Raw genomic sequence first — 25876 nt, 5'->3', positions numbered from 1 at the left:
TTAAGGAAGAAATATGCTCCACATGGATGAGGAATTTATTCTATAGAGGGGACAGTCCCTGGGATATATACCTGTCTCTCCAGCGGTCCTATTTATACCACAGGCAGGGTATAACTCTTTAAAATGGGTAATTCTGGTGCTATTTGTTTGTCGATATGCAGGAAATCTTTCAGAGTCTGATAATGCCCTGTATGCCAGGCATAGATCTACCCTCAACAGCCTGTCGGAGGTGGTTGTCCTTAGGCCTGGGACACCACATTTACCTCAAATTTGGCTTTGATAGACTTTATTTGTTCTCTGAGCTGTTTGTTTAATTTGACGAGAGTGCTTTTATCCTCCTGGGTGCTATGCATCCTAATTTTTCCCATGACTTTCTTCCATCTGTTATACAGCCTAATTTTGTGATTCTACCCGGGTGGCTTGTTTTTTGAGTTAGTTCTGTACCTCTTCCTGGTGGGTACAGCTGCCGCTATGCAGCTATTAATCTGCTTGGATAGGGTTTCTGTGAAAGTTATGCTTAGACGGCAGTGCTCTCAGTGTTTAGGTGGGGCTTGAAACTTTACCAGGTTATCACTTAATAATAGGAAGTTGACCTTACAGCAGTTTCTGAACATTCAAGGGTTAGCTGGGATTCTGGGTTTTATTTTTACTTCAAAGAAGAACATTTTGTGGTCTCACCTTATCAGAGAGGGCAGCACTGTCCTATATTAGTAAGGACTACATCCAATATGTTGCTCCATGTTAATATTGATAAAGCAGCCATTCTGATAAAAGGATATTGCTGCTACACATTATACATGACAGCTGTTTTGAAACGTTTGCATCCTTTGCAGCTTGCATACAGTGTCTAATGACTGGCAGACCAATTGCATATGTACAAACTCCAGAAAGGTAAACAAACCAATGAATCCAAAAAGACGGCTCACCCCAGTCTTTTTGGATCAACTGCACATGTAGCTGCTTCTTTCCATCTTTATTTCAACTCAAATCCCATTTTCCCAGACTTTTTACTTCCATAAAACACTCAAGAAACAATATAAAATACATTTTAAAACAAATCTTTCCTTTTAACGTCACATCAAAGGCAAATAAAACTATATTGGCTAATGCTGTACTGAAGTGATAAAAAATACTCTGAAAATTATGGAGTGGTTTGGTGCATTATTTATTTTGTTTATTTATTTCCAATTTGCCAACTGGAATGCTTGATTGGACTTTTGATCTTTTTTCATCAGGGTCCCTGCGAGAGGAATTTTACATACAGATCACAAGGATGTGCAATATGTATTGATGACATCACATCAATTGAATGAGATAAGCAAACCAGATTATTTGATGAAGATAAACATTAGCATAGGCTTTAGGTTTTTATCGCCATGAATTATTTATACATACACACACACACAAATTAAAAAAAAGTATATATATATCTATATCTATATATCTATATATCTATATGGGTCTGCGTCAGATTGCCAGTGTTTCAAAATGGCGACAACCATATGGCCGACACCATATGGCCATCAGTTTGAAATGCCGACAACCTGAAATAGTAATGCAAACTACTAAAAACAGTTTTGGGCAGGGGCAAGCCCCCCTGCACCCCCACACTCCCCGCTACTTAAATATTCTCACTCTGAGATTTTACTACAGTGCAGGAAAGGGGATTCTCCCAGTCCCGCACTGTAGCGGGATCTCCGCTATCATTTGTCGGCCTTTCAAATGTTCAGTCATATGGTGTCGGCCATATGGGTGTCGAACATTTGAAATTTCGATCAAATGAAGGGCTATATATATATATATATATATATATATATATATATATATATATATATATATATATATATTTATATATATGTATATAAGGGTCTAGGACATTTCAATGAATGCACATTTCACTGAAAGTTATATATGGCCTTTTCCCCACTGTAGTGCAACCCTGGAGTTAGTATATATAGTAAGGGGATGTGTGGGGCATAGACCCCACATATTTTAATTATTTTGAACTATATACACGGATACTTGCAATTCCAATATATTACTCTTTTCTGAACATAATATATACTTAAAATATGTGCCCCCCTACTTTATATACTAACTCCAGGGTCGCACTACAGTGGGGAAAAGGCCATATATAACTTTCAGTGAGATTGTTTTAGTGAACTGAGTTTTCAGTGATTTGTGTTCAGTCATTTGAGTTTCAGTGAAATGTCCTAGACCCTATATATATATATATATATATATATATATATAGAGAGAGAGAGAGAGAGAGAGGGAGATAAATCATACCTCTCAATTGTCCAGATTCCTGCAGAATGTCCAGTTTTCACCTCATATTTTTGGATTGTTCCTCATAAAATTTGTAGTTTTCTGGCCAAATCACTGAGGAATGAAATCACTAAATAACGACGTACATTTGAGCTCCAGACTCCATATCCTTCAGAAAACTTATACTATCACAATACCTTTTATTCTAGCAACTTTCTAAATTGATAACAGCAATATTTAAACTCTTCTTATTTTTGGGTCTTTGTCCTTCTACTGTTTTAGGCTTTGTCCAGATTTTTTGCTCTAAGAAGTTGAGAGGTATGATATATATATATATATATATATATATATATATATATATATATAGGGGTCTACTTTGACCCATCGAAATTACATTTCAATGAAACACAATAAGGCAAGTTGTTTTAAGCGAAAGTGCACTTTTGCTGAAATGCACTTTTGTGAAAAACAAATTAAACGAAAACAAAAAAAAACAAAATAAAAAAAACACAACACTAACCACTAGTTTTATATTCTCACTCCAAGATCTCACTACAGTGGGGAAAAGGGAATATTCCCTTATCCCCACTGTGCTGCAATCTAAGCAACATCCCTAGTTGCTGTTTGCTTGGGTGCATTTTCGGTTATGTGCATTTCGGCAAAAATGCACTTTTGCGAAATAGTGCTCGCCTAATTACGTTTCTCTGAAATGTAATTTTGTTGGGTCAAGGTAGACCCGCATATATATAGATATATATATATATATATATATATATATATATATATATATATATATATATATATATTTGTGTATGTGTGTATAAATTTTGATTATTATTTAGGTATGTATAATAAACAAGAAGGGAAAGTGTATGTAGTACAGTAAGTTAGAGAAGGAGATTTACACAGTAGGAGTTTAAAGAAATTGTTAATTAGGAATAAAGGGTAAAAATCTCATCAATAAAAGTCAGAATCTGACTGCCCCTGCATATCACAATCAGTTAAAGTCTAACATTATTATACTGAGCTTTTTCTTTTCTTACACATAGGACAAAGGGCCTGACAGAAAGTCAGCCTGGGGCTTCTAGAACAGTTTGTGTGAGGTTTATGGCTAGATCGTCAGGAGGAGGTTTAGATACGCATGAGCAGTACCCATTGTGAAGTACACTGCGTCTTGTCAAACAGTTCTAGAATTTTAAACTTGCAGCAGGCAAAATCTAGCATAAAAACATAAGATCTTCTGCAATCCAGGAAAGGAGCAAATCACTTTTATTGCTATGGTGTGATGATACAAAGAAGCATATATATGACAGTACTTATAAACCCACAACTACACAAAAGTAAGGCACTAAAAAAAAAAAAACAAATTAACATTAAGTGCTTTTGTTCTTTTATTAACAAGAACCCTGCTTATATACAATTCTTTTGATGATATCATCACCAGTATAACAACTACATTTGGTCAAGCCCTATAATTAAACTGCCGAGCATTTGTTTAAAGAACCATAGACCCGTTATAAAACTAATACAAACACATCTTCATAAAAAAGCCTTCTCAAAACACACACACACACACAAAAATAGAATGATACAATTTTCCAATACAAAAAATTGTGAAAAAATATATATAGATATAAACATATACTGTATATATAAAAATATATTTTAATTACAAGCATTAAATATTTTATACTTTAAATAACTTTTTATAGATATTTTGTCATTTATACCTGGAACAGTATCTGCTCTTAAAAGCACCTGCCATTTCTATTCTAAAAACTCTTAATAAGCATTATATGGCCCTGCAAACCTCTTCTTGCCAACTTGTTCAAAAACTAAAAATTGAAATTTCCTAAAATCTCTACAATATGGGACATGCCTAGCTAATGCATTTCTACTGTCTTTTTTCTTAATAGCCAAAATGTGCTCCTTAACTCTGTCAACTTATTTCTGCATGGTTTTACCAGTATAAAAATGATCACGATTTGAACATAAAACCAAGGTATATTAGTCCTTCACTTTGACAATTAAATCTACCATTTGCAGTGAGCACAAAATTAATGTGTCTAAAATGAAAGCTACAAACTGTCACTATAAATCTACAACATGAGCATTTTTGACAGGGAAAAGTCCCAAACTTCTTAAAATTCTTTTCATTATTAGGAATCTTGGATGAATTCTCCAGAATCTGTTTTAAATTCCTTGTTTTCTTATATATAAAGCAAGACTTTTCACCTAAGACCTCAACTAATTCCTGATTCCCAATTATAATCTTCCAAATGTTGCTAATAATTCCCATTATCTGTAAACCATCTAAACTCAAAGGCAGAGGAAAGGAACAACTTGAGTCTTGAAATTTATCACCCTTTTCCACTTGATTACCAGTTTTAGGAGGGAAACCTGTTTTTACAGTTGGTAGAAACTTATTGTGCCTTTTCTCTATTACATAATTAGAAATTTTCCTAAGCATTTCTACATGATATCTTCACTATTGAAATAACCACATAAGTTCCGTTACTTCTTTAATAACCTGCCCCCTAAACACATTAAACATATAATATATAATACATAATATATATGACTGTACTTGGGAGCCCTGCTTTCCATTAAAACATTAAGTTATTGACTTCTGGTAGAGTCAGTTCAACTGGCCGTATATCAGCTGATCAAAATTTACCAACTTTTCCAGTATAAGATTGTGGTACAGTGGGGACTAGGGAATATGCCCTTTTCACATATGTAGTTGCAATCTCAATGTTAGTACATATAGTTAGCAGGGGGTATGGAGGTGCAGAGTTGCTTGCCCTTCGAAAAACATTTATTTTTATACTTTGTGGATCACTGTTTTGGTATTTGACAATTAGCTTTCAATCATTATAGGATCAACTAATTGTCATTTCAACAGAAGATTATGCTTCCCATTATCAGCAACATATGGCAGAAAAATGTACAAATCAAGTCAATGTGATACAAAGATATGAGTTAAAAAAAATTTCAGAGGGAAAGCTATGACAGTGATGCAGTTTTCATAATTTGGAGAAAATATGATCCTGTCACTGTTACTTAGCATGAATATGTCTTCAGTACTATAGTACATCCCTCACATTTTTCATGAAACTAACACACCTAGGATTTCCAGTCTCTTCTTATCTCTCTCTTGTTTTGTGCAGAACAAACCGATTATCGCACTGTCTCCACACCTCACTCGAATTTCCGAATCAGATGACTTGCTCTCCCATACAGTCCACTAAAACCACCTCCTTCAAAGTATGGTTTATACTTCTTGACGTTTTCTTGCTTGTATCACATCTGAGAACAGTATTGGTTGAATGTTGTCCCCCCTATTTGCATGGTACTTAGTCATGATTTTTTTATAGAAGTTCCAGATATCCTTTGAACAAGGGTACCAATTATCATCCGGTATGGCTTGCACAATGCTAAATAGTATACCTGGACTATAAACACTTCTGGTTTGGCTGATTTGCTTGTGAGGTGGAGGATTCCCCATGCAGCCACACAATTCATCACTTTTTATTATGAAGCAGGGCAGCTATGTCTTGCAATCTCAACACCTGGGAGCTTCCTCCACTGGACAAAGTGCTGTTACTGAATGTTCCCTCCTTCCCTTCCTTAAGCGATTCTTCATATACTTTGATCAGGCTTGAAGCAGAGCTTATCAGCGTTACAAGTGGGAAATCAACTCTGGTGTAACATTTGAATGACAGCATTTTTGTTTAGTAAAATTTGCCTTCCTGAACACAAAGATTATTGTTTATGTGGGACTCAGTTCAGTCTCTGGTCTATACTGCATAATGATCAGTGGAGAGCACTTATCTGCTTTCACAGATGTCTGCTGATGACTCACTTCTCGCTATAATCATTTGGTTTAAATATTTCTTCTGCAGTGAATGGACAGTGTTTCTGTTCGTAATAAATTAAAGCCGTCCAGCAGCACCACTCTCTTTTAATTACTTGTCATATATAGATACTTCTAGAAACATGCCCTTTGCTTTCTCTTCCCCTTGTGCTGGACAGCTAACTGTAACAATGCCTGTGAAGTTAATAGCAGTGTTGCTATATGCCATTAGAGTTACCTGCGGCATTACGGCCACATTTTGCATTTCCTGTACTGGTGTGCTATAATACTAGCAGTGACAGAAAGGGAAACCTTTTCTATTTATCATTATTATTTCTAAGTACAGTAGCACCTGGCATTACTGAATTTCATTGCTCTTTCCTGACATAGCCAGACCTTGGACTTGTTGCTGTATGTAGAGTAGCCTCTTTAACAAGGCCAGCTGGTTTGGAGTTAATTCCAAGGTCTGTAACTACTGATGCAGATGGCTTGCTTGTTCCACCCTTGTCTGTCTTATCACGTACATTACACCAGTGCTTTACCTCCACCTTTTTCTTCAAGTATTATGACATTCTTATTGCTGATGGCAGGGGAAATAAAACAGTGCACCAGGAGCCTCATAGTTGTTTCATCAAACTACCAAAAATATCTGGCCCCAACAACCAATCAAAATAAGTTAAATAGTTCAAAAATTCATGCTGCAGCTTTATCATATGGGTGGAACTTTCCAAAGATAACAACTGATTGCCATGCATCTATTTGTGGTTGAAAATCGGGAAAGATTTCCTATGGCTGTATAAGCCTACTTTCCCCAAAGGAATGCACTAGCTGTGTGTGACTGGTACAAAAACATGAGAACAAGGCCGCCATTAATCAAGCACAAATAAGGAAGAAAATTGAGGAAGTGATGGTTCACAAATTATGTATGAAACAAATTTTGCAGTTTCAGTTACTAGATCCATAATTCTTTCTGTTTTTCTTTATGGCAATTTAAAATCTTGTTAAAAGGCAATGATTGTAAAAGATAACTTAGAAGATTTTAAACTGGCTTTTTGATGAACTATGTTTGTGAGTGATTGAGTTTACTTGTCCTATAAAGTGAACCATAACCTGTTAACTCTTTCCTGGCCAGGAATGTTTATTTATATGCCTGTGCAAGTCCATACCTCTCTGTTAAATACACATTCTCTGTTTTCTAAACCAAATAAAGTAAATGCAAAGATTTGTGCCATTTCCAATTCCACACACAAAACACCCACTCATTTGTCAAATACTAGTTAATCGTAGCATCAATCAGCAAAGTGCTGCAGATTTTTTAAATAAACAAAACTAGAGGCTTAAGGGTAAAATATAGTGATGGCAAAACAAAACTAGAGGCTTAAGGGTAAAATATAGTGAAGGTAAAAAAGAATAAGAACTGAGGCAAGTTAGAGAAGAAAACAAAGGATTTTGGGACAATTTATAGCTGCTGAACACTAAGTGGCAGTTGTTTGGTTAGTCATAAGATAAGAGTATAAGGACACAGGAAGTACTGAGTTAGCTGAATGAGGTTGCTGTTGTAGAAACAACTTAAGAGACTATTGTGTATTATTTTACAAAATTAAACAAATGCAATTTAAAAAGTACAGATCCTATAAGTCTTAACCTTCTCCTCCTGTAAGGGTGTGCTTTGTGATATTAAAATTTACTGTGGGAAAGATTGAGGGTTCTGAAAGAAATCTGTCAATAAGTTTTTAAATTAAATAACATTTCAGAAGGAAATGCAGAAACAGGAACATGAAATAAGGCTGAAAGACACTGTAATTAGAATTGGTAAAAGTAATTCAGTTCTACAAACATAGAATTAATTTATAGAGAAAACAACAGAAAATGCAAACAGAATAATGAGTGGGGAATAAAACAAACAGGCAGTAAGATATGATGACAATAACAAGAAAATACAGTAAAAGGGAGCTCAGCCTGAGAGATGAAGCTGAAAATAGCGATGTGTTTGGGCTGAGTATGGGAGTAGTCATAGGTTTAGACTGAATGCTAGGATGGCAACGGGTGCTCAACACTCTTACTTTGTCATTAAAAAGAATGTCATACATCCAGATGAGACATGATGGAATAAGGGGAATATGGGTATAACTAGGCATACGCTATGTAAGCCAGGGTGTACAAACTAACTTTTAAGGGGACAACATTTTACCCAGAACAACAGCAACGAACATCCCACATTCGTCCTTCAGATAAGATGTTAAACTGAGGCCCCATCTGCCCAAGTAGGTGGTAGCTCATGTGGCTGTAAAATTCCATGGCACTAATCGAAAAGAGTATGGGGCATTTAATTAACATAACATAAACAAAACATGATTTACATATTTACAATTACACATCTACATATTCCAATATACCATCGCGATTCTTCTTCTTCCATAACTGATCCCCACTCCTTCTTCCACAACCATAAAGTAATTTTTTGCAGTATATCAGCTAAAATCCATTTCCCATTAAACAAAACTTCATTCAGTCTTTCATTTAAAAGTATCCATATTACATAAAATACATTTTATTTTTATGATATCCATATATAATCATATTCATATCTATATTGTTTGTAATTAATATTCTCAAAAACTTTCTTCACTTAACTTTTTCCAGAGTTTAACTACTCTTTTACATTTCAAAACACATGCCCTGTTGTCTCTTTCTCCCAAAAAATAAACACACCCATTCAACTTTCTTTTTATATGGCATATAAAAGATCTGTCAAAAAGCAAATTGAAGGTCATGCTGCTCAATGCTAGGAGCCTTAACCTGAAAATGCACTCACTGGAGGCACTCCTTGCACTGGAAGATGCTGATGTCTGTGCAATCACAGAAACTTGGTTCAAGGCTGTGGAGATCACCCCTGCCTTACCAGGCTATACCTCATTCCACACTTTCCAACCTCAAAATGAGGTCAGAAAGACTAAGGGTGGTGGAGTCTCTATCTTCATTAAAGACAGGCACACCTCCAGACTGGTTTACCAGCATGGTGCACTGGAATTACTCCAGGTGCAACTGACAGTTGGCAAGACACCCATCCAAGTTATAGCCAGCTATAGACCCCCCCCTCCATGACTCAGGACACCCACTCCTCCTACCTGGACCTACTTGACTCCATCAAGGTACCCTCTAACACCCTGATCATTGGTGACTTCAACTACCCCATCATAGACTGGGTGAACTATTCCTGCACTAATGTACTCACCCAATGATTCCTTGACTTCATCCATTCTAACGCACTAGACCAGCTGGTCTTATCCCCCACAAAGGGAGATAGCATACTGGACTTGGTTTTCACCAACATGGGCGACCTCTGCACCACTCCCATAGTATGTTCTTCCCTGGTGAAATCAGATCATCGGTCTGTCTCATTTGAAGTTTTTGTCCCACCCAACCCCTCCCAGCCGTAATCAGGCTAAAAAAACTTCTCAAAAACTGACTACAACCTTCTAAGGGAGGTTATCAGTAGCTTCACACCACCGCCCTCCTCAGAGGATGCAGACAAATATGCTGAACAGTATGCCAATGCAGTATACAAGCACCTGTACAACTGCATGGACTCAGCCATACCCAACAGAACTAAAACCTGCTCCTCAAGAAAACATAAACCTGTCTGGTGGACATCCTCTATCAACAGGCTTTACAACAAAAGGAAGAAACTGTTGTCCAAGGGTAAAAAGGCACAAATTCCCAATTGTAAAAACTCCCTCCTTAGCCTCAACAGGCAAATTAGATCACTAATTAAAACCTCCAAAGCCAATTATAAATCAAAACTAGCCTCTGAAACAAAGAGAAACCACAAGTCCTTCTTCAGTTACATTAGGAATCTCCATGGCAAAGCGCAAGTTTGTTCCGAATTAGTACTTAATGGTACCACTTACACTGATCCTGCTGACTTAACCAACCTGCTAGCTCATAGGTACAAAGCAAACTTCACCCACTTATCACCCCCCAAAGGCCCAGTTGACATCCCTGATACTTGTCCAACACCTCACATCTCTGATAGTATCCCAGGCTGTATTTTGCACCATCTCCAGCAAGAACTAGCTTCACCATTGAGCAACCTATTCTACCACAGCCTAATTACAGACTTCATTCCAGCAAAGTGGAGAACTGCCATTGTCATCCCCTTGCACAAAGGTAATGCCACTACTGACCCAGGAAACCATTAGCTTGACAAGTCTGATCTGTAAAGCCATGGGGTGTATTATTATGGATCTCATAAACAAGGACATAGGCAATCTCCAAGCACTTGAACCCACCCAATTCAGATTCATTAGGGGTAGATCTTGCCTATTGAACCTAGTTGACTTCTTTGAGACTGTCACCAAGGCCCTGGATGAGGGAAAGTCGGTACATACAGCTTACCTTGACCTGGCCAAGGCCTTTGACACAATCCCCCACTCAGGCATCATCGAAACACAACTTGGTGTTAATCCCTATCTCATCAGATGGGTGGCCAGCTGGCTCACAGACAGAACCCACAAGATCAAAATAGGTGTCACCACCTCCGACAGTAGACCTGTCACTCATGGTGTTCCCCAGGGATCTGTCCTGGAACCCCTACTGTTTGGCATCTACTTCTCAGAAGTCCAGGTAAAGACAAAGGGCCTGTGGCTGACCAAGTTTGTGGATGACTGTAATTTGGGTGCTGTCACTGACACTCAAATGATGTTAACATACTGTAAGCTAAAAGCTGGTTAAGACTGAAGTCCAAAACCAAAAAACAAAACCAAAGGAAATCAAGCTGCTTTAAAAAAATCCAAGGACAATTCCACAGTAAATAATTCCAGTAAGCGCTTTCATCTACAATAAGACTTCTTCAGACTGGAAGTTAACATTCAAAAACACACATTTAAATACTTTAAAATCACATGACCACATACTTAGTGTTTTAACCCTTTGCTTTTCAGATACATAATAAAATCTTCTTTATTGATCAGACCGGGGGGGGGGGGGTAGCAAGCATGGAGTCTAACCTGCCAACTATATTCCTGCCACCCCAAGTCATCTTCTGGATTAAATGAATTTTCTACATTTTTTTAAACTGTCCACTACAAGGAATTTAAAGTTAACTTTGCATGAACCATGTTTGTAATGCTTCCCCAGGGCACTGCTTTCATCCCCAGTAGAAACTGCATATTTATGTCCATATATTGTTTTGTACAATTCTCTTGTAGTTCTTCCTACATAAAAAGATTTACATTCTAAGCAAAAAGTGACATAAATGACATACTTAGATTTGCATGAAAAGACCCCATTGACAGTTGTTTTAACATTATTCAAAGTGCATTCTGTTTTTTCCGTGAACAAATAGTTACCCATATTACAGTTGTAATACTTAACCATTCCATTTCTGTCTGACCTGACTTTAGGTATAGTCAACTTACTTTGAAATAAGTTTTTGAAACTTTTCCCTCTTTATTGGGTAAAGACAGGCTTATGTCCTATAGTTTCTAGTAACTCAGTTTGTCTATAGTTTCTAGTAACTCAGTTTGTCCCCCCCTCTTGATAACGTTTTTCACAAAAATTGTCACTTTCTATACCAAAATCTTCTTCCCACCTGTAACCTTATGTTGTCAGCTCATGATTCATTTTCTTTCCACTCAGCTCACTTTCCATTCCAAAAACCTTTTCTTTCATATCAGACCACAAAATCTCAGACTCTTCTCCAGAATCATGATTTTCCAATAAACCAACCAGTTTTTCATCAGTCACCATTCAAAACAAATTACTTTACAACAACTTTTTTTTTTAAAATCCTGAAGTTAAAAGTGAGCTAGACAATTTGTACTATCCACTCACTTTTCAACAATTTTTTGTCTAGCAGACAAAATCACACTGCTATCACCGACAGAACAACTCTTTTCTCCCTTTATTACTGCACAGCTTCTCCTAGCTGCCTCTGTGCAGGAAGTGCTGCAGCAAAAATGTTCCCCCCTCACAATGAAAACAGTAGAGGAAGTTCCCAGTTACTCTGGCTCAATTTCCCCTGGTCAGTTTAAATATCGCCTTGGGTCTCCGGGAAAAGAAGCCACTGGTCTAGTGGGACTAATCCTGTTAACAAAGTGCAAATAAATAAAATAAAATACATACATTATTTATTTATTTAGCTTGTTACTTGCTTTTGTTGACTTGGCCATTTCCACTTAATGACATTAAAATGGGTCAAGAGAGCATGCAAAGACAATTATAATGTCTAGAGTAATATACGTCTTGTCATGTTACCACTTATCCAGTTAGAAGCACTCTTAACCAAATCCAGAATAATGTATAAAACTTAAGTTTCTGCAGACCCTTTAAAGAAATCCTTACTGGTATCTGCCTGTGTAACTGTTTAGGGACACTGAATAGTAAGATCAGTGTAACATTGTAGCAAACTTAATCCCTTGGCATGTTACTGCACAAGGAACATTGCAGATTACCAAGAACCATGTGTGTGTTATAGATACCTCTTCATTTGTAAGAATTATGTGGTGCTGCGGTAGCGTTGTCGCCTCACAGTAAGACGTGGTCCTGTTCGATTCTCAGCTAAAGCGTCTTCTGTGTGGAGACATGCGTGAATGGGCGTACCTTCGTTGAAGGTTGTGCGTCAGGGCTGGCAACTCGGTACATAAAAATCTACTGCCAATCATTAGCGGACTGGAGTTCCGCTGTGGCGACTCCTAACCGGTAAAAGCCGAATGATACAACAGCAACTACAACATTTATATAACTGCTGCATTGTCACTACTTATGTGTTTCCTGTCTTTACACAAGTAAAACTCCAATACCATATAAGTTATGTAATATCTTCAAATGTATACATGTTCATAGCAAACACTTTTTAGAATTTGTGTTGTACTTTGCATCCTGCCTATGGTCTGGATCATGGCAGAAAAAGGTCTTGCACCAGTTCACTTATATGGATACCAATTAAATAGATGACGGATTTCCAGTGTGATAAGTTAATATATATGCTGCATGCCCAAAACCATGTTTAAGATATACTGTATTCTATAGAAAAATGTGCAAGTATATTATTACTCGTGGCTGAGGGAGGGATGAAGCAAACACTGAAGTCCACTCTGTGATAATACTTTTTCATTCCATTTTATTCCATTAAAAGGCAAGCCTTGTTTCTCTTTGCCCAGTCTAGAACAACCAGTGGTTTGGTTTTAGATAGGGGTGCTATGTGTAAGGGTCTATATTAGAACATCAAAGTTTCACAACTTCGAATGTTCTAATATCGACCCCTATTCAGCGAATGCTGAAAATAGCGAAGCTGCGGAACACCATATTTATTCCTAGAGAAGGAATTTGGTTGGCCATTCCTGTGGCTTCGCTACGTTCAGCACTGTGGTTGAAAGTTACGGGTCGGGATCAGGTAAGTGTGCGATTGTGTGGCCGTGAGGGTTAGGGCACGGGGTAGGTGAGTTAGGGTTAGGGCGCAGGTCAGGTAAGTGTGAGATTGTGTGGACGTGAGGGTTAGGGCGGGGTAGGTGAGTTAGGGTTAGGGCACGGGTGAGGTGAGTGCGCGATAGTGACGGATCTTAGGGTTAGGGTTTGGGTTAAGGTAAGTGGATAGCTAGTGGTGTGTGTACAGTTTAGTGTAGGGTTAGATGTAGGATTTTAGGTGTATGTGTGTGGATTGCTGTTTGTTTGGTGTGTTTGTGTTGTGTGTATGTGTGTCAGAACAGCAAATTTTTTCCCTCGGAAAAAATTTGCTGTTCTGTATGCTCGATGTTGTCAGCGTTGGCTGAATAGGGGTCAATATTAGAACATTCAACATTTTAAAAAGTTTATGTTCTAATATAGACCCATGTGTAATGGGATGTTTGCTGCATTTCATTTGACAAGGCTTTCTTTTCATAATGGACTTCCTTTGTGATAACAGCACATGTATGTGATAAAGCAAGGAAGGAAAGAAAACTGTAGTGATACAAAAAAGAAACACATATAAGCCATCATGGTGCACTGTTAATGGCTGAAAGAATAAACACATCATTAATGAAAAGAATGTCAGGATTTTTGTACTGCTGATAGTATGTTAGGTATGCAGGTATAATGTAAAATAATTTATTGCCATAGGATCCTACTGTTACCATGCCAGATCCATAAGTAAGGACACATGCCGATGATTGTTTCCATGAAAACACTAGTGAATGCAAATAAACTCTCTGCTGCTAGATATTATGCATGGAGTACATCTTCCATGCAGAGACAAACTAAGGTAACAGTTATTGTTTCATGTTCTACTGATTTGTACAGACAAACTGAATACTATATCAGAACAAGCTATGTGATGAAATACATGGCACTCATAATATTTATATCAAAATAAAAGAAAATCATTTCTTTAATATTGCTTAAAAAGCATACTTAATTACTGTGGACACTATGCAGATGCTCAGGCCATATGAACACAACAGAGTGTGATGTTTTAACATGTACGATGAAGGAAACTGGCAAATGTGGATGTGACCACTGCAGTAGTTCCACTTACCCTGAAAGCAGATGTCCTTCTTCACTTTTAACAGGTTAGAAATGGACTTAATACTGCATGGGGAGAACTTGTTATTGTTGGGCTGGTTTCCTTCGGAAGCGTAGGGATACATAAGGTAATTCCCAAGGGATGTGTCAGATGGCATACATCTCTCCCCCTCATCATGCTGTAACAAATAGAACAAGAATGGACACACTTGATTATTATGGATTCATTCTATTTAACAAGAATTGTCTCTAGACCATTGTAATTAAATACATTTGCTTTAATTAAGAATTGTGTCTCTACACCATTGTAATTAAATAAATTTGCTTTAATTTAAAGAAAGTGGTGCCATGTCTTTAGCAGCTTTCTTACATAGTACATATCCATAGTTCCAAAGCCGATGCTAAGTGGGCTTTATTTTCTTAATAGGTGTGTTTTTTTCCCATTTGGAAATCTTTGCCTCTCATGGCCTTGCTCTTATTTTTAAAAGAGAAAACAAAATAGCATAATGTGGTGAAGCTCTCAACTCAAAAGCTTAAAGAGACATTTTACTGTTTTCTAATGACATGCCATAATATAAAGTCAAATCAAAGAGTAAAAAAGTCACACAGACAAACCGATTAGGAAAAACTACAAAAAAAAACTAACCAATCTAGTTTTCAACGTGAGATACCTTAAACCTCTTGTAATAGAGGCCTATGGGATATATGCAAAGAACCCATTAAGGAAATCAAGCATTTAGCAAAACACTCTATGGCTTCTAAACATCCATGACTTTTTACTTTTTCTTTTTAAGTGTTTGTGGATGCATTCAGCCAATAAAACCAACCCCCACTAGGTGTGAATAAACATGTTTCAGCCCTCTTATGACCTCATCAACACAGCATAAGTGGACAATTTGGCCATACTTTAGAAACTCACGGTCTTTATACCCAGATGCTGTTCTTAACCTTTAAGGTGTCTAGAAAATATCCCAACTAACATCCAAACCAAACTGTAAAAAGGTCACACAGACAACAAACCAATTAATAAAAACTACAAGAAAAACCTAGCCAAACTAGAATTTTCACTGTGTGATACCTTAAACCTCCTATAATAGAGGTCCATGTGATATATGCAAATTACCTCCTAAGGACATCAAATGTTTCAGCTATATGGCTTCTAAAAGTTCATGACTTTTTTTTACTTTTTCAAGTCTTTGTGGATGTATTCAGGCCAACAAAGCCAAACCCCACTAGCTGTGAGCATGGATGTTTCAGCCTTCTTATGACACTGTGACCACAGCGTAAGTGGATTGCTTGGCTATACTGTAGAAACACAGGGACTTTATACCCAGCTGATGTCCTTAACCATTAATGTGTCTCCAAAATATCCCATCTAACATCCAAAGCAAAGAGTAAAAAGGTTACACAGACAAACCAATTAGCAAAAACTACAAGAATAACCTAGCCAAGCTAAAGATTTCACTCTGTGCAATATATTGTGTTCATTATATTTTCAGATTGGCATACACATGCATCAGTGACTGGTATGACTTCATAGATTTGTAGGGTCAAGGGTCTCTCTAGACAGGTGGTGTGGGTACCATATGTAACCTAGTCAAGCAATCCAGACAACTTAGATGGTGGATTTATCACCCCACTCAATGGCAGTCATACTTCTTACCTCAGGGGTAAATTTGTGGTACTCAGCTAATTGTCAGGGTAGAACCTGAAGAAAGCCAGTGTGGTACACAGGTTGTCATGAACAGGAGCTTGTTGCAAAGGAAGAAGATTCTTTGAGTGAGGAATCTATGTCTCCAAGAGGTCTTGCTTATGATGAGATGAACAGCAAGTTCTTTCGTATAAACAGTTTTAGAATAATCAGTATTTCTGAAGTGGAGACATCTGGTAAGACAGGATCCTTCATAGCTCAGAAGGAAAGGCAGGGATTACTACACAGGAGTCATCATAAAAACAGAGGAAAAACAATAGAGTTTCTAGTCTGAGTAGCAAAGGAACTTATTTCTTTGATTTTTTAGTAAGAAATACTTGCAGTCTTTCTAGTTGGGCAGGGTGTTCAGAAAGGCACATTCCAAACGATACCTTGTATTCAATTATGATGAAAGGAAAAAATAGAAGGGGTTATGATATCCTCTGACCTAAAGTATATATCATTGTTAATTATCTGTGTAATGTGGACAGATTTCTACCTATCTATAACTGACACACAATGAATAAAGGATATATAATTTCCAATAAATGTACCTACCTCACTAATGACGGTATCAGTTTTAAGCAGGACTGTGTTTATGTTGTAATTGGATACATGTTGATTGATTGACAGCAGTATTATTGAGTGTGTTTATGATGTAATCAGATATATGTCGATTGAATTGACAGCAGTATTATCTTATCCATTGATGAATAATTGAAAAATATTAAGCAAAATAACTTTAGCCAAACCTCAGAGGTAAGTTTTTTGTGGGGGGTGGTAGGAAAGCCCTCCTGCACACCGCCCATGTGGAGGGATACCCACTACACACCCCAAATCTAAATATATAGGTTCATACGTAGGTACTAGACTATTGGCCCTAGGGCTTATGTAAGCCTAGCCAAAAGGTACCCTGGCTTTCGCCACCCAAGAAAATTATTTTTCTGTGCCCCTTTCGAGCAAAGCCACAGAAGTGATCCCCGGGGTGAATTTCCTATCTCCCATCCAATCATCAAGATTTTTCTTGAAGAGTGCTAATGAGGAGCTTTGTTTGATATAGCTAGGTAGTTTGTTCCAGAGTAAGGGAAGTCTCTGGGACAGGAATCTATCCCTCCAGCATGTTCTGTTTATTGTGGTGACAAGGTTTAGGTCCCTAGAGCATGTAGCTTGGAGGGATTGGGATTTCTTTAAGTGGAACATGTCCAACAGCTCTGGGTCTGACATAGCTTTGTATGATAGGCAGTGATCACCTCTGAGTAGGCGATATGCGATGGAGTAAAGCTGGAGTTTTTTGAGACGGTCTGCGTAGGACATCTGTTTGAGGCTGGTAATCCCATTTGTGAGGTATTTCTGTGGCCTTTCCAGTTGTTGTAGATGTCTTGTGAGGTACATACCAAAAGGGACGTTGTACTCTATAATGGGTCTAATGAGTGACGAGTAGAGGGGAACAATTACCTATTTTTTCCTGGATGAGAAACCTTTTGTGATGAGGTGTGCCGCATAGAAGGATTTCCTGACTACTGTGGCAATGTGATTATCAAAGGAGAGACTACTGTCCACCTGTGTCCCAAGGTCTCTTATCACACTTTCAGTGTTAAGTAGACTACCAGCTATGTGGTAGTTCATGGGTACAGAGTTTTTACCAAAAGGGATAACAATGCACTTTTTGGCATTGAGCTTGAGGCCATGGCTTTGACACCAGGTATCTGTCTCAGTGAGGCCCTTTTGTAGGATGTCCACATCGTTAGGAGTTTTGATTATGGCTCTTAGTTTGCAGTCATCTGCGAACTTCGTTAGCCAAAGACCTTCTTTGTTAGCCTGTACTTCAGAGAAGTAGATAGCAAACAGGAGAGGACCCAGGTTACACAACAATAGAGAAAAAAGAAAAAAAGGAAACTTCACTGTCAATGAAAGTTGTTTCATTCATTTGTCTTCGAGATGCGACTCGTATCATAGGCACCCATTGTAATCAGTTAGCTATACTGTTTCTCATTGTCAACTATATTTCATTTTTGAGCTTACCATCCGTGGGCATTATAACACTTGCTGATTCTGGTAAGCTGCTATTTGAAGATATGGGTTATCATAGGGGAGTGAATAATACCACTCAGTTTACAGTCATTTGCAGACATGGAAAGTAATAGACCTTTGGCATCTTCTTTCACATCTGTGAAGTAGATGGCAAAGAGGAGTGGATAAATGTCAGATCCTTTAGAATGAGAAGGATTTGATCAGAGATCCAATTTGCAAACTTATGTGTGCTATAGAGATTTATCATCTGACTAGTCAATGTCCATTGTACCATCATGGAGAATTGCATTGAATGTTTTAGCAAGATACACATAGGCAATATGTAGATAATTCAGTGGCATATCTTACATTTTGTAAGAAATCAGCCAGATTAAGGAGAAAGGATCCATGGATTGTACTCTCTAAGTTAGCCATGGGTGGGAATGTGCATGTGTGTGTGTCATGGAAGAACAGCCTTGGCAGGGCTAGGCATTGTGAACATTGGATAATGGTAACTCGTAATGTGCCATCCCAAACCCTTGTGGAAAAATGGGAAATAAAGGGGATTGTGGATGGCTGGATAGATGGAACAATCTTTTGGGAAGCCAGATTCATTAGGGTTGATGTTCTGTAGGTCACCAATTTCTTTGTTTATGAAATGACCCAAGACACATTTCATGATTTTACAGATGATGTCACTGAGGCTAACAGGATGACAGTTACCAGGGTCCATGGTGGAGCTGGCCTCATGGTTTGACATAATGGTTGTTTTCCAGAGATGAGCAACACCCCATGTAGAGAGACTGAAGTTAAAAGGTTTTAGGAGGGGTTCAATGATACTGTAATTTGTATTAACATGGAGATAGTCTAGTCATTTTGTATGGTGGGGCATGGAGCTATTGTTTTAGATTTTGGATAGAACTTCTATTATTTTGTTTTAGATTTTGGATAGAACTTCTATTATCTAGTTCATAGCAATATTTGGGGAAGTGGAGTTAAATGATTCAAGGTAGGGAATGTGAAGGTGAGTGGTAGGGATAAAATTGGTCTGAATTTTTCAGCTAGGACACTGACTGTGTCTTTAAAATCTGAATGTGTGCCACCATTCAACTAAAGCACAGTTGGGTGCTGTATTTTCTGAGGTACTGATCGTACTTTCTAATAGTTTATACTCAAGACCACTTCCCAGTTTGCCTTGTGCTAACTATGATGCTGTTTGTTACTGCAGACCAGTATCCAGCTGCAAAACTGTTATACCACCTTCAACACTGCACACCACAAAGCCTGTACAGAAAAGCTAAATGCGACCATTATGGGACATATAGTGGAAATGATGAATGATCTTTCCTGTTAATGGAGCTTTACCAGTACCATTGTTTTTTTGACTGAGCATGGATAACATGCCCTACACTAAAGATGAGCTCCAGGCTGAAAGGTCACACTAATGTAAACTTTAGCTCACAGCCTAACTAATACTGGATTCATTGGAAACTTTCCAGAAAGATGAATAATTCTCTCACGGATACCTTTGACCTTTACAGACTTGAAATCTGTTGTTTGAGTATAATAATAGTCATTTCTGGCAAGTAAAATATTTTCTCTCATAAATCTGTATACAAACCTTTGTTACTGACAGGCCAAACAGTAGTGAATTGCATACTAACTCAAGTGGATTATTTCGCTACTCTTTTAATGGTGGTATTAACTGCTTGCCTACTATCAACCTATGAGATTGCAGGATAGGATTTTTGATGTTACTTATTCAGTGACTGCCTACCACTTTAGATAGCAAAGTTTCATCTTTCTAGAGGTTGGGTACCTATTTTTTCCTTACATAATATGAATCATCTCAGAATTTTTAAGTATGGTCATTGTATAAAAAATAAATAAATAAACAAAACCTCAGAAGGTCTTTTTCTCAACATTTTAAATTTTCCGCAATATATTTATTTTATTTATTTCCAGTTTGATTTATTTCCAGTTTGATTACTGAGGAAGTCCACTGGGCCCAGAGAGCCTGTTTTCAGTGGAGGCCCGGGGAGAAAAGCTCCATGAAACAGATTACAGTAAAGATAGCAGCCCAATAAAAATAAAAGTACAAGTACAAATACATATCAAATAATACAAAGCAATATTGCTCATAGTGGAAAAATATCGTGCAGATACATTTTAACAAATTCACACAGTTAAAGTCAAAAGCAATTTACAATATTTATAGTGTGAGAGATCATATGGGAATTAGCTATAGAAGGTTATAGCCAGCTATAAGGTGCTTAGGAACTCAGGAGGATACCCTCCCAGGGGCTTTTGTTAAAGAGTTCTAGGTAGGGAGAATGCAGTTACATTTCCATTTGGAGGAGAGGTAGGTGTAAAGCTGAGTTTTGAAGTTGTTTGCGTTTGACACTGTCCTTAGTGTGGAAGGGAGAGAGATCCATTTCTTACCTAAGGAGAAGGAGAGAAGTTGTCCAGCAGGACGTTTAAGTTTGTGGACAGTAATTAAGTTTTGGTGTTCAGATCTGAGAGTTCTATTTGGGGTGTATGGGAGAAGGATGTTAGAGCGGGGTATTTGGTTGGATTAAATATTAGTCTATGTGCTGTAGTGAGCTAGAGGAAATCCAGGTAATTTGTGAATTCTAACCAGTTTAGGGATTGGAAGGTAACACAGTGATGAGTGGAACGTTTGGCTTTGGTGGCAAATTTAGAAATTTTGTTATAACAGCTTTCAAGTTTAGAAGTGATGGAAGAGGGTAAGTTAGTTAGTAGTGGGGTGCCGTACAGAAGGGAGGGAAGGAGGTAAGAGGAGGCCAGAGTATGTCTGGTAGAAGTAGAGAGGAAGTGGTTGTTCCTGTATAGCATACCTAGCTTTTGGTGAGTTTTCTTTATATTTTTCTGAATATGGATGTCTAACTCGAGGTGTTCGTCTACAGTTACAACAAGTAGTTTGGCAAAGGAACAACTTCAATTGGAGAGTTGCTTTGGCTACGGACTTGGAAGGAATTTTTATCAAAAGAGAAAGATTTTGAGGGTGTGAATAGTAGTATTTTAGCTTTGTTAGCATTGAGAGAAAGGTGATTTTGGTGCATCCACATCTCAGTAGTTGAGAAGGCAGTCTGTGTTTTAGATAGGTGTTCAGGGAGGTTAGAGGCAAAGCAGACAAGTATAGACTCATCTGCATATTGGATGACTGGCATTAGGAATAGGAGAGTGAAAGTTATTGATAAAGATATTAAACAGCATTGATCTGAGGATGGACCCCTGTGGTACTCTGGTTTGTTTATTTGTCTTTCGGCTTTTCCCGGTTAGGAGTCGCCACAGCGGAATTCTGGTCCGCTAATGATTGGCAGTAGATTTTAACGAACGCTGAGGTGCCAACTCAATGTTCAACCTTCAACAAAGGCATGCCCATTTATGCATGTCTTTCGAACTCCCACCCAACCAAGGGGAGGACATGCAGACTCCACACAGAACGCACTCCCCGCACTCCAGGCAAGAATCGAACGGGAGAACCTCTTGCTGTGAGGCAACAACGCTACCGCTGCACCACCGTGGAACTATGGATAAGAAGGGTGAGGTGCCTTTCTTCCGTTTAACAGCCTGAGATCTATCTGACAGATAGTTTGAGAACCAGGAAAGAGTGTTTTGGGAGAGATTTAGGTTTGAGAGGCGACTTAGAAGGTGCTTAAGGGAAACAGTATCGAATGCTTTAGAGGGATCTAAGAGCACTGTGGATACTAAGTTCCCAGAATCTCGGGCTTGATTGACAGTTTCTAAGAATGAGAGTAGAGCTGTTATGGTGCTATGTTCTGGTTGGAAACCATGCTGGGTAGGGGTAAGAAGTTGGTTTTTAGTCAGAAAAGGCATAAGTTGGAGATGGATGGATTTTTCTACCATTTTGGAGATTGGAGAGAGAAGAGCTATAAGGCGGAAGTTTGAAATGTTAGTGTTTTTGCCTCCCTTGTGGAGAGGAAGAATAAAGGGAGAATTGCAGAGTTTAGGGACATAGGATTACTTTATGGATCTATTAATTAGGATACTAATTATGAGCGCTATAACATTGGCAGCAGACTTGAGAAAGGAAGAGGGGATGTTGTCAGGTGTTTTGGAGCAGGGTTTAAGTTTGGATAGAAGTCTTTTTATGTAGTTAGTGGAGACAGGTTTAAGCTCAAACATAGGGAAGAATTAGGCTTGAATAGCCATTAAAAGCAGTGAGAACTACAAGAATACACAGTTAATAAATCAGTTTCTTTTTTCAGTCATTTTATTAATATTAGACAATTATTATTATTTTTGGTAAGTTTCTGATGTTCCTTTTAGAAGTAACATTTAATGCCTGCAAACGCTGCTGCTGTGCTTTGTTTTGCAATGATTAGCAGTGTTTCCAGACATTAAATTACGGTGTACTGTTTGGTATGACTGAGTGTTGGATGGCATATGGTGCACTGTTTGGTATGATTGAGTGTTGGATGGCATACAGTGCACTGTTTGGTATGATTGAGTATTGGATGGTATACGATGCACTGTTTGGTATGATTGAGTATTGGATGGCATATGGTGCACTGTTTGGTATGACTGAGTGTTGGATGGCATACAGTACACTGTTTGGTATGACTGAATGTTGGAAGGCATACGGTGCACTGTTTGGTATGATTGAGTGTTGGATGGCATACGGTGCACTGTTTGGTATAACTGAGTGCTGGATGACATATGATGCACTGTTTGGTATGATTGCATGTTGGATGGTATATGGTGCACTGTTTGGTATGACTAAGTGCTGGATGGCAAATCTTGTACTGTTTGGTATGACTGAGTGTTGAATGTTATATGGTGCACTGTTGGTATGATTGAGTGTTGGATGGTATACAGTGCACTGTCTGGTATGATTGAGTGTTGGATGGCATACGGTGTACTATGGTATGACTGAGTGTTGGATGGCATACGGTGCACTATTTGGTATGACTGAGTGTTGGAAGGCATATGGGCACTGTTTGGTATGACTGAGTGTTGGATGGCATATGGTGCACTATTTGGTATGATTGAGTGCTGGATGGTATACGGTGCACTGTTTGGTATGATTGAGTATTGGATGGCATACTGTGCACTGTTTGGCATAATTGAGTGTTGAATGGCATACGATGCAATGTTTGATATTGTTGCCTCAGAGCACTTAATCCTGCAGTTTGATTCCTGGCTGAGATGTCTTCTGGGAGAAGACTGCATGTCCTCTCTGTTTTCATGTGGGTTTGATTGACCACTCTGCTGGTTTACTCCAACATCCCAAAGACATATTGCAGGTGAATTGGGAAGCCTTCAAATTATCTATAAATGCATAAGTGTGTGTGTGTGTGTGTGTGTGTGTGTGTGTGTGTGTGTGTGTGTGTGTGTGTGTGTGTGTGTGTGTGTGTCTGTACTTTTTCACATTTTTCAGTGGCTTCTGATCCTGGATTAATTTGTTTGCTTTGCACTCTTCCCGTACCTGCAGATAATTTAAATTATTTATAAGGCGATACAACTCAAGTACAGCCTTGAGCTACTATGGCAAAAGAAGAGGAAGAAGTTGGTTAGGCAGGTCATATCATCTATGCAGAACTGTGTGCCTCCATGATCCCTAGCTATCACTTGGTGCAGAGAAACAAACAGCGATAAAAGTATGAGTTATGTCAATATAAAGTACTTGCAAGTCCCCATCGTGTACATATCTCAGTAAATGATCATATTTACTTGTCAGTTGACTGACTGAAATTAGTGTCTGCTAGTTACAAACTGGACTCTCCATCTGTTTGTCTACCTTGAAATTACTGACTACAAGAGTGGAACACACAAAAGATCAAAGTCATCAAGTGTTTACAAAATAGAAGTCTAGTCCTTCCTGGCAAAAATGGAAACAATAAAGCAACAAAAGGAAAGTGGTATCAGAAAGCGACACTAACTAGGGAGGTAGAAAGATGGCCGAGCAGCTTTCTGCCTTTGTTACTGCAGAAAGAGAATCAGGGATATAAAGAGGTATGCACTTGTTTTATACTGCTGTAGCAATAGTATAAACATACACATTCCAGTACTGTTCTTAATTAAAATAGTAAATAAAAACAAACAAACAAGAAAAAAAATTGTTTAAAATAACAAAAGTCAGCACAAACGTACTGCTTGGAACTGTGCACACTATAATCATAAGCTGGATGATCCAAGGGGCAAAGGGGAAACTAGGTTCTGATAAGTCCAGAAGTGAGGATTCATGGCCATGCTAAAATAATTTTGCCTCTGGGTACTGTGTGATAGTGATGTTATGAATTGGTTTGGACTTAACATTCAGGATGCCTGTACATTAATTTAAGATACGTATGAAGAGACTGCAGTGGAAAAAGCTTGAATGCACAGGTTAGTAGAGAACATGTCTGTAAGCATAAATCAGATTGAGGAGGGCCTGTTCTGAAGGCTGTTAGTATGGTGTTAATGCAGGTAATTCTAAGTAGATGTTAGATGGAAGGTGAGCGCCAATGAGAAGGTGCTTAAATTCTTGTGCACATCATCAGCTTCAAGCCGCAAGCTTATGAAACTGGAAAAACATTGTTTTACTTAAAAAAATCAAGCAATACACTTTAGAAATTAAATGACACACACACACACACACACACACACACACACACACACACACACACACACACACACACACACACACATTACAGTGAAATATCAAATAAAATGTTTTGAATTTGAACAGGAAACTGGCACTAGAAAAGCTATACCAGTTAGCTTGGCCTACTATCACCACTAAATGAATGCAGTCTTTATACCTCTGACTTTTAAGACTATTTAAGAGTTGCAAAAACTCACAGGCAACATTTATTGACATATACTCACTGACTGAGGGAAGCTTGCTCTCTGTCTTCTCATTTATAGTTTATGAAAAAATTTCTTCATAACCCCCAGTCCACTGAATGCTTTATATGAGAAGCAAAGAGTCACTGAACTGTAGTGTCTATCACTGATTTAAACTTCTAGGGAGGAGATACATCACTTGAAGAAATTGTAGAGGGGTGTTCTGGAATGAGGCAGCAGTGAGTGATATTCAGTTAACACTTTTTTCAGATAAGTCACATTTTTTGCATTTGGTGAAGGAGTCCTAGTCCTTTGCTTCTAGCTGGGTTAAAGTGTTGAATCAAAATAACATCCTCTAAAAGGCAAAGCTACTTAGATAACCAGAAAGTACCAACTCAATTAAAGTAATTTATTTTTTGACAGGAAATAACAGTCTTAAGGAGCTCTAAGCTTTGCTAATGTATGTATATGTGTGTGTGTCTGTGTGTGTCTCTGCAACAGTTTCACTTTTCAAACATCTGCTGCATTTTAATGAACAAATACAGGTGCTGTACAGTTTTTATTGAAGGCTAATTGAGATGCTACACCTCCCTGAAAGTTGTTTAGGTGTCTTTGCTTCAAAAAAGTAATCCAGTTGTTTAAATGATTAAGTTTTTAGTTGACCTTACTATGAATTGCAGCTTGTTCTGTTTTTTTTCCACACATTTAAGCTGTAAAGTAATTTAATTTTATGAGTA

The 25876-nt window shown here is 38.0% G+C and overlaps 1 protein-coding gene across 1 annotated transcript in view; it reads right to left on the bottom strand.

Moving 5' to 3' along the window:
• LOC122817653 (disintegrin and metalloproteinase domain-containing protein 10-like) overlaps positions 1-25876 on the bottom strand; it is a 1242151-nt gene that overhangs the window by 200786 nt on the left and 1015489 nt on the right. The window contains exon 10 of the mRNA XM_044090715.1: positions 14640-14805. Within this exon, the coding sequence (XP_043946650.1) occupies positions 14640-14805 (166 nt within the window). The remainder of the gene's footprint in view (positions 1-14639; positions 14806-25876) is intronic.

The sequence above is a fragment of the Protopterus annectens genome, chromosome 13.part0 (assembly GCF_019279795.1).
Source record: "Protopterus annectens isolate FY-2018-M chromosome 13.part0, PAN1.0, whole genome shotgun sequence".
Lineage (NCBI taxonomy): Eukaryota > Metazoa > Chordata > Ceratodontiformes > Protopteridae > Protopterus > Protopterus annectens.
This window is presented reverse-complemented; position numbering and strand designations above follow the sequence as displayed.